The sequence below is a fragment of the Mus pahari genome, chromosome 21 (assembly GCF_900095145.1).
Source record: "Mus pahari chromosome 21, PAHARI_EIJ_v1.1, whole genome shotgun sequence".
NCBI lineage: Eukaryota > Metazoa > Chordata > Mammalia > Rodentia > Muridae > Mus > Mus pahari.
Genome location: NC_034610.1, coordinates 9,056,693 through 9,066,658, shown reverse-complemented (window position 1 = coordinate 9,066,658; position 9,966 = coordinate 9,056,693). Strand labels below are relative to the sequence as shown.

The following is a 9,966-nucleotide window of genomic DNA, read 5'->3' as shown; positions in this document are numbered from 1 at the left end:
ATTAAAGGCGTGTGACACCACTGCCATTGTTGGTCATAATTATTTTGGGGGAGCTGAGGAGATGGCCTAGTTGGTGCAGTATTTGCCATGACACCATGAGGACTCAAACCTAATCCCCACCCCCCAAAAAAACCTCAAACAAGGAGCCAGGTATGCTGGCACATGATTGGGACCCCAACACTGGAAAGGTGTACTCAGGCAGATGCCTGGGGCTCACTGGTCAGCCGGCATAGCTGGATCAGTGAGCTCCAGTCAGTCTCAGAAAACAAGGTGGGTGGTTTTGGGGGGGGGGAAATAACACTTGAGGTTGATTTCTGGCTTCCACTGACATGTGTGAGTGTGTGTACTCACACGAACACAGACACACACACATCAGCAGCAGCATAAAGCCATTTACGATTGCAGTGGATTATAGAAAGTCACTTGTTTAGAGATGCTGGGTCCTCAATCAGATCTCCTGCAGATAGCTACCCGGAGGGTGGGTGGGTCCTCAGCCACGTTGAGAAGTGTTCTTCCTGGCCGCACGTGTCGCCTGCGCCTGATGACAGAGCCGCTCACACTTCGGCAAGTTATGGTCCTGGCAGATGAAAAGGCTTCAGATCCCAGCCGTCCTTAGAACTCTGTTAAGTGTGGCAGCCAGCGACGAGGATGAGTGCACAGATTGCCAGGAAGCAAGTTGTCACCCATCTCGTTACTGGGGCAGAGCTCCTGATAAAACAACTTAGTGAAGGGTTTATTGGGGTCCGCTGTCCAAGGGTACAGTCGGTTTTGGGGAGGGCAGCAGGACACTGGTCACACTGTGTTCACGGCCAGGGAGAAAGTAAGAAAGGAGGGGCTTGGCACTCAGCTCACTTCCTTCTTTTCATCCCGTCTGAGACTCCGGGCCACGGAGTAGCATCTCCCATGTTTAGGTGGGGTCTTCCCACATTGATAAACCCAGTCTAGGAACTCACGCACATGCACTCAGAGGTTTCTCTCCTAGATTCCACGGAGTCGACACAACATTAACCATCACACACAAGGTGAGTTCCCAGGGCTGGGGGTGGGTGGGTGGGGACTAAGGGAAGGGAGGAGGTGTTCCTTTTGGGGTGATGAGCACACTCCAGAACAGGGTAGCTGTGACAACCACACAGCTTCACGAATGGGTCAAGAGCAATGCTTATGTTATGTGCATTTTATAGCAACAACAATAACAACAAATCATTAGGTTATAGAATAAGGGGGTCCCTGCTGATACGTTTTTTTCAGACATTTGTGGACAAATGTGCTTTTGTGGGATGCTGGGATTCACACGGGTGCTTGTGAGGCACTGCTGAAGGGAACCAAGACTCAGGAGGACGGTTGTGCCTATAGCTTACACGCCAGTCTCCCAAACAGCCCCACTCCACAAAAGCTGTAGCTCTGGCCATGAGCTTGTTGCCATCAGCACTGCTAGGGGTCCACAATAATTGTGCCCACTAGTGTCTTGGAAGGCAGCCCCTCTGGCAGAGGACCCAGGGAAACTCGACCACACAGCCCAGCAGGTGTTAAAGGGGCCCTGGTTTGGCTCCAGGCTCTGTTGGCTGCAGTCTATCTTGGGAATCATTCTGACATCACAGACAACTCCTGGGAGACTCATTTGTGTGCTTCTGGGACAGTCTTGCAGAATAGACACACACATACACACACACACACACACACACACACACACACACACACACCAGGGCCTCAGTACTAGGCACTCACTATTCACTACTCTGAAAGTAGCTCAGCTCCAGCCTCTCCAGGCTGTTCAGCAACAGTTCTCCTGTGTAAAGAAGTGCGCAATCTCACCTCCCAGGGGACCTAGTGTGGGCTTCCTGAACTGGATCCCTGTTAGTTATGGCCTGGGTTTGCCAGTACTCAGACACCCATCCTGCATCTCTGGACAGGCTTGCCAACCTCTGTCCCATGTCTGCCAATGGCCTGAGACTTCGGACCCAAGTCTTCTTAAGTTGAAGAACAAGCAGCTCTGCTAGAGGACTGGAAGGAGGTGACTCTAGCAGTGTCTCTGTGACGTTTCCCTTTCTCGTTCTTGGTGTCTTAGAATGTTTCTATAAATTGGCTTCTGCCATTCTCAATTGGCTGAAAGCAAGCATGTCAATCCAGGAACCACTTGGACACATCCCCATTCGTGGCTCTGAAGCAACGTCTGCCTCGGTATCATAGAGTGGTCCTCTTTTTAGTACCAGTCCCATAGACCAAGGTCCCGGAGAGTGTTTAAACCAGTCTGCGGCGAAACGGAACTTAGAGAGCCCTTGGTAATGGGTCTGCAAGCAGCAGTCTCCACTATTGTCCCCAACAACAGCCATGTCATCCTGACCCCAACCGCATGCATGTGGCCCTGAGAACAGAAGCAATTCCATCTTCTCAGACCTAACCCGAAACCAACTGGCTAAAACCAGTGTGTGAGGGAGGGGTCAAGGGAAACTGTGGCTCCTTCAAAGACAAAGTTCGTGCAGACATCAAGAAAGCCGATGGGGTTAGGGAAGCAGCGTGTGGAAGAGAGTGTGGGAAAGTAGCTGGAGACACGTCAGGCCAGACTGCCCTCTGAGGCTTTTCAAACAAGGTCTGGGATGAGATACCAAGGGGTGTGACCCAAGGATGGAAAAGCTCTCCCTGTGGGCTCCTGAGTGCTGTTCACCCACCCTCAACCCCAGGTTCAACCAACAGCAGGCTAAAAACATTTTCCAGTGGTGTGAAATAAAGATTGGAGAGAAGGCAGCATATGAATTAGAGACTGAATATTATAATAGACTATATAATAGTGAAGAAAACCAGTCACAAGTCCTGGGGCCAAGAAAAGCATCCACAGGAAAAGCCAACCAGGAGAAAAATTAGTAAGTCCCTAAGACAGGGCCACTGGAATTATTCAGTCAGAGAAACAAAAAGGAAGAAGATGAAAAGCAGTGGACAGAGTCGGGGCACATGTGACTCATCACACATGATAGCACCAGATGGAGAAGAAATGAAGGGGGCACAGGGACTCATCAGCCTTCAAGGTGGAGAACCCTGTGTTTCACTTCCTTGGCGTGGTGGCAGGACACTTCCCAGGAGCAGGGAAAGGGAGTGTAGTGGCTATTCCTGGTTGTCAACTTGACTATATTTGGAGTGAACTACAATCCAGAATTGGAAGGCTCACCAGTGACCCTAATCTGGAGGCTGGGAGATAGAAGTTTCTGATCTGGATCTTGGTATGGAGATCTTGAGGCAGAGTGGCTATGGATTCCAGAAGATTAAGACAGGGAGATCTCTGAGTTCAAGGTCATCTGGGATTAAAGGTGTGGTGGCACAGACCTTTAATCTGGGCTACACCTTCTGCTGTCCTTATACCATATAAGGACATGGGAAGAAGGGAGTCTGGTGCTTGCTCTTTCGCCTTCTTGCCTTGTGGGACTAAGCAACTGCTAGATCTTTGGACTTCCATTCACAGCTACTACTGAACCATTGTTGGGAATTGGACTGCAGACTGTAAGTCATCAATAAATTCCTTTACTCTATAGAGCATATCCGTAAGTTCTGTGACTCTAGAGAACCCTGACTAATACAGGGAGGGAGGGTTTACTGTGGCTCACAGTCTCAGGACATTTCGGTCTGTGATGGCACTGGCCATAGGTGTGGACGTGCCCACACAACCTGGGCTCCTCACACCACAGCAAATCAGGAAGCAGAAAGAGCAGACCAAAGGTAAGGCTGGACCTTCAAGGTTCTATCAATCCACTTTTTTACCACTCTAGACCCATCCCTTAAACATTCCACAGCCACTCCCAGAAGCAGAGCATTCTAACACAGGAACCCAGGGAGGGGGGCAGTTCACATTCAACAGGTGCATGTATATGTGCATGTGCATGTGCATACGTGCATGCGTGTGTATGTATCACCAAAGACACCAGAATCTTAGAAGCGTCAAGAAGAACATACATCATATAGGGGAGCCCTTGAGGTGCTTTCAGTAGGACTCTTGGCAGACACCATACAAACGGGAGGAGATATGTTCAAAGTGCTCAGAGCTAAATGCAGCAAGGACTCTTTCCATACACTCTTGGCAGATGAAAGAGGAGAGGTTCCACAGCGCCAGATGTTGCAAAGGAACCAGCAGGGGGAGTGCTTTGGGTTGAAATGAGAGAACACTAAATGCTAACTGAACCATGTTTACACACACGCTCAGACTCAGAACTCTCTTAATGCTGAAGAGCCGGCTCGGCAATCACTCAATTCTAACGCATGAATTTAGCACCAGAGGGATTAACATAACCAAAGCCATAACTGTTTTTTTTTTCCCACACACCAGGGGAAGCCTATTTACTTTCTGTGGCCTCGTGCCCTGTGCTCTGCACTGAACCCACCCTATACTCAAGCTCCTTAAGTCCCAGCTGGCTCAGGTTTCAGATGGTGACAGCAGTTGTTGCTGGTAGAGGAGGGTGACACCAATGGAAGTACAGTTGGGCCAAACTGAAAATCTTGAGTTCAAGAGACACTGTCTGTAAGTCACGGCCACACGGACATTAAACATCATTCCATATTCCTGGCTCCTGAATTCCACATGGTGAGATCAAGGTAGGGTGATTAAAAACTGGCAGCTCCTTAGGGTGCAGTTTCAGGCGTTGTCTGAGAGCTCTATCTGGGTCTGGGTACCGTGGGGTTGGGGGCAAGGCAGCAGCTTGAGAAGTTCCCAGGATTTCTCTTCCATTCTTTCTCCAGCACAGCGTTCTTCAACTCTTTGCTGGCCATGGCTCTATCTCTGTCCTGTCAATAACTGGTAGAGGAGAGGCAAGGTCCCAACCATGTCATGGCACACATGCTGACTTTCTACTCATCCCCTCTGAGACAGCACACCTTCCCATAATTGACTTGGAGTGCATGCAGGCGTGGACAATGTGGACAACTACACTCTGGAGGGTGGCGCCCACAGCAGTCTCCTTCTAGCTGAATCAGTATCCAAGATCCTGGCCCCAAGGCCTGTCTACTGTTCCACCATGGTATTAAGATGGTGTCCTGAATAGTTTTTTTGTCAACTTGACATGGGCTAGAATAATCTGAAAGGAGGCAACCTCAACTGAGAAAATGCCTCCATAAGATCTGACTGTGGGGAACTTTCTTAATTAGTGATCAGCGTGGGAGGGCCCAGTCCATAGTGGGTGGTACCATCCTTGGGCTGGTGGTTCTGGGTTCTGTAAGAAAGCAGGTTGAGCAAGCCATGGTGAGCAAGTCAGTAAGCAGCACCCCTCCATGGCCTCTGCATCAGCTCCTGCCTCCAGGTTCCTGCCCTGTTTGAGGTCCTGTCCTGACTTCTTTTAACGATGAACAGCAATCTGGAAGTAGAAGCCAAAGAAACCCTTTTTTCCTCAAGTTGCCTTTTGGTCATGTTATTTCACTGCAGCAGTGGAAACCCTAAGACAAATTAGTACCAGGATAGTGGGCTATTGCTGTGACAGATTGACCTTGTTGTGGAAGGACTTTGGGACTTTGAGCCTTGAGAGCTCAGTGCACTGTTCTTTAGGAGTTTGGAAGATAAGGGACCGCGAACAAGATAGACAGTGGAGGTCTGGCTTGAAGCTTTCGGAAGGAAGTTGAAAGAACCATTATTTTGAATAATGATTCTGTGGCTCTGGTTAGCTGGGGTTAACAAGATTCCAGAATTGCTAAAATGAAACCTTTGATTTGTTGGGAGGCTTGATGCTGGTTAGCTGGAGCTGACAAGTTCGTGGTGATTAAGAAGAGACCAGCTGAAAATCGAGGGGAAATTTTCTGGGAAGTGTTTCCTGAGCGTCAGCCACAGAAGCTGTGTGTATCTGGGGCAGCCAAGGCTGGCCCTTGCACTGGCAGCTGAACTGGTAGTGTGGACTCACCCAGGTGGTACTGGATTTGAAGGCATGAAAAGGGGTGATGGAGAACAGCTGAGCATTGGACAAAGCCCAGGAGAGGCTATTGGTGAAGGTGCAGTGGAGGACCCCAGCATTTTGGAGATCCTAGTATCGTGGGCTGACTACTACAAGCATCAGCCTTGCCGTGGAACCACCTGGAAAGCTGTGTGCACTGCAGCGGGTGGAACTGGTACTGACCCAAGTCCTTAGAGGGATTCCAGAAGATCGTGAGTGAGTCCCAGTCATCGGATGCTGAGTTATTTATACCGTTGGCTTGGCTTGGCTCAGATTGGGACCGGACCCAGGTTCTTCCCTCTCGAAGTATGGAAGGATTTAAGTTATTTTTTTGATTTTTATGAGATCTCACCATTTAGAGACTAAATTTTAAGAGATTTGGGGTTTTAAAAGAGACTTTTTTTTTTTTTTTTTTTTTTTTAAGGAACTGGATTTTTAAGTGTTTGAGGTTGGAAAATTTAAAATTTATAACATCTTTGTATTGTGATGTTGATGTGAATGTGTGACCATGGGGATGGACAAGAAAGGAAAGATAACAGTGCTGTTTGTGTGTCGAGTTGAAAAGGGATCCAGGGAGGTACAGGGGAAGAGAGGAGTCAAATAGCCTGGAACGTCAGGCACCTGTCCAGAGCTCTATAATGTTGTGTTTCATCTGCAGTCCAAGTAAGTCACTTTGCTTAGATTTGACCCAAGCTGGGTATGAAAGTGCCAGCAGCCTGGCTCACACTGGGACTTTCACCATAGCATGTGCAAGCTACAGTGCTAGCTTTGTGATGGCAGAAGACAGTCTGGACAGGGTTTTGGATCCCAGACCTTTGTGAACCTTGTTTCTAGCACCTCCTATCAGTTTTCATGATAATTTGAGGACATCATCAACTGCTTACAAACTGTGAATCCCATGCAGGGGCCAACAGTGAGAGACAGTGTGGCACAGCCAGAGTCACACAAACAATGAGGATTTAACAGCTTACCTCGATGAGGCAGAACCTAGTTGTGAAGACCCTACCCAAGCCATATAAGACTCTGGTGGACAGGATGTAAGGAAACAAGGGCATCTTACTGTCTGTTCCAGGGTCTGGTACAACAGCAGAATGACTGCACAGCCCAAGATGAGCCCGGAGATAGAGGATCTTTCCCCTACCTCGCAGATCCTCTGCCATCCAGAAGGCAAGCATGCTTGGCCTTTGGAACTTCTTATCATTGACTTCAAAAGGTCAACCAGGGCAAGGGCATGACAGGTGCTGCTGACAGCCACTCCTCTCCAATGGGCACCACTGGCTAACACACAGTGAGTTCTTTCTGAATCTACTCACTTTAGCAATATGGAGGACACAGAAAACAAAAACAAAACAAAAACACAACACAAAACAAACAAACAAACAAACGAACACATTCTCAGAACTCCTCATCAGTGCAGGGACTGGAAGATTGAGATTGGCGGCTGCCTAGTAGCTAGGGAGGAATCTCTCCTACAGCATGGCAGAGCGCTCCCAGGAAATGAGGGGGCAGCAGGCAGACTCCCAGGAACAGGTAGGAGGTGTGGTCCACTGTGTTTCTGTGTTTGTTTTTATCTGTGCTTTTACTCGTCTCCTTGTTGATTGACAGATCAAAACTGTGTGAATTTATGGGATAGAATGCCACACGAGGTTCTGTCTAGACACTTCAGGATGGTTAAATCATGTCTATTCATACATCAGGCACCAGTGAAGATACATCCCCCTGGATCCCATTGATGAGGACTCTAAAAGGGGATAGAAGTAGATACAGGCAGGCGTTGGCCAAGCAAAACCGTGGAGCTGGCTGTTGTTAATGGCTGCTCCCAGGAATTAGCTGGCAGTGGTCCCACTGCTCCCATTCTACCCTCTGTTCTAGGGCCAGACTCCGACAGAAGGCACGGTCTGGACAAGGCCACGGAGGCCATGTCCAGGACCTCATTTCTGGCTACTGCTTCTCTGACCCCTCCCCCAAGATGGTGGTGGCTACATGGTCTCTTTCTTTACAATTTTTGGATGCCTCTTTACACCTCATGCGCAGGGATCTCCAGGACTGTCAGGGGAATCTACTGATGCGAGTCACTTTGTCTGTTTTGGTCAAAACTATATTTGGAAATTGGAGCCTACTGCCTGGCCTTGAGTCTGTTGGATGTGCTACTTCCAGTCGAGGATGACAGTTCCCTTCTCATCTTTGACCCTGACCCTCCCTGAGGCATACTTGGTCTCCTGGCAGCCATTGCAATACACAGTCTTGGTGGTGCCATCTGGGAATTCCTTCCGCTTGAACCTGGCTGTGTGGATTTCTTTCTCTCCGTTGCTGAACATGATGGTTTTGTCTCCATTCCTGTAGAATAGAGACACTCTGGTAAGTGGAGCCATGCAGAAGCCAATGACGTGAAGAACTGGGGGAGATCAAAGCCATAGGACCACCTAGATCCCCAAGTCTCCCCTCGGAGAGGAAGCTGAGGCTCTTCAGGGGCAAGAGTAGGAAAAGCATTTGAGGTTTAAAGGACAGGAGAAGCTCAGACGATCTGGGCATAGAAAGGTGGAGGGGCAAGGGGGCTGAGACCTGAGCCTACACTCTGAGTCAGCGAGAAACGCAACAGAAAGAGTTCTGGGTACTATGCACTTGGCTGAGACTGCCAGAAAAGCTATGGAAGCTCTGGGTGTGGGGTGGGAACCCAGAGCCCACTGGAATTGCTGCTAAGGTCAAGATCATGGAGGAAACGTGCCTAGTACACACCAGAGTCAGGGGAGATTGGGAACATGTAAGGTGAGTTTACTAAACTCTTGCCCAGACTATTGGGCACATGATGACTGAAGGCCCCATGAACTTCACTGTCTGCACACACCCGCACCGACACTGTGACTTATCACATTCTTGTCATAGTTTAGATTCGTTGCTTATGCGTGCTGCAATAGATTCATGCTTCTATACAGCACGGTTTTGAGGAGGTGGACGCTGAAGACTGCACTCAAGGTTGGCCAGCTTCGGTCACCAATTGACTGTGTCTACAACCTATGTTGGCATGTCACCTAACAGCAATGGCACACTTGAGAAATACAGAATAAGATTATCCTGACACCAAGCTAGATGACGACAGCATCAGCTGAGGCTGTAAACTGTGGGGTGACCTTTGTCCCTGAAGTCAATTATGGCACAACCTTGGGGGCACACGATGGCCCCAAAAGTCTATGTCTAAGTTCATGTTTTCTATAAACATGATTTGAACTGAGGTCACACACACACACACAAAATTCTTGTAGGACCAATGGTGTCATGTACTTTCTGGTGTCATTTTTGTATTTTTTTAAATGTTTATTTATCCTTATTCCTGGAGTGTCTGTCTGCATGTGTGTCTGTGAACCACAAGAGTCCCTGGTGCCCATGGTGGTCAGAGGTGGCCAAGCTGTCATGTGGGTGCTGGGGACTGAACATGTATCTTCTCCAAAAGCAGCTAGTGTCGCTAACTACTGGGCCATCTCCCCAGGCCCTGTTGTTATATTTATATGAATGCTTTAACTTTTGCATACATGTAAATGAGTACAGATGTATTATAGAACACAAAGCCCAGGGTTGAAGAATAGGTTCACACCATCTGGTAGGCTGTTGGGGTGGGGAGGGGTGGGGGCTGACCTCTTCACTGTCACAAATGTCCCATCGGGGAACACCGTCTCTTCACATCCATCCTTGAGCTGTTTCACTGTCCCATCAGGAAACACGGTTTCCTTGGAGCCATCCGGGTAGAATTTTTCTGCAGGACACATTTGTTTAAAGTACATGTTATTAATGAATGCATTTGGAAGCCACGTCGTATCCAAATGACCTATATTCAAATATTAATGTGAAAGACTTTTTTTTTTTTAACCATATGAGCTTGCAGTCAGGATTGGCAGATATCACACCCACTGCCCCGTTGATCCAATTTCGGGTGAGTAAGGCTCAGCCATAGTATGGGTGGTCTCTAGTGTGTATAAGTGTGGGTGGTCTCTAGTGTGTATAAGTATGGATGGTCTATAGTCTGTATAAGTGTGGGTGGTCTCTAGTGTGTATAAGTGTGGGTGGTCTCTAGTGT

General features: G+C 48.5%; 1 protein-coding gene across 4 annotated transcripts in view; it reads right to left on the bottom strand.

Annotated features, from left to right (window-relative positions):
- Positions 1-7,414: 7,414 nt before the first annotated feature.
- Positions 7,415-9,966, bottom strand: part of LOC110338114 (centromere protein J-like) — a 21,438-nt gene continuing 18,886 nt past the window's right edge. For 2 of the 4 annotated variants that reach the window (XM_021221340.1, XM_021221341.1), the window contains 2 exons: positions 9,528-9,645; positions 7,415-8,234 (listed from right to left, as the gene is read on the bottom strand). In XM_021221340.1, the coding sequence (XP_021076999.1) occupies positions 8,045-8,234; positions 9,528-9,645 (308 nt within the window). In that variant the 3' untranslated portion in view covers positions 7,415-8,044. The remainder of the gene's footprint in view (positions 8,235-9,527; positions 9,646-9,966) is intronic. The other 2 variants (XM_021221338.1, XM_021221339.1) reach the window with 1 other exon arrangement.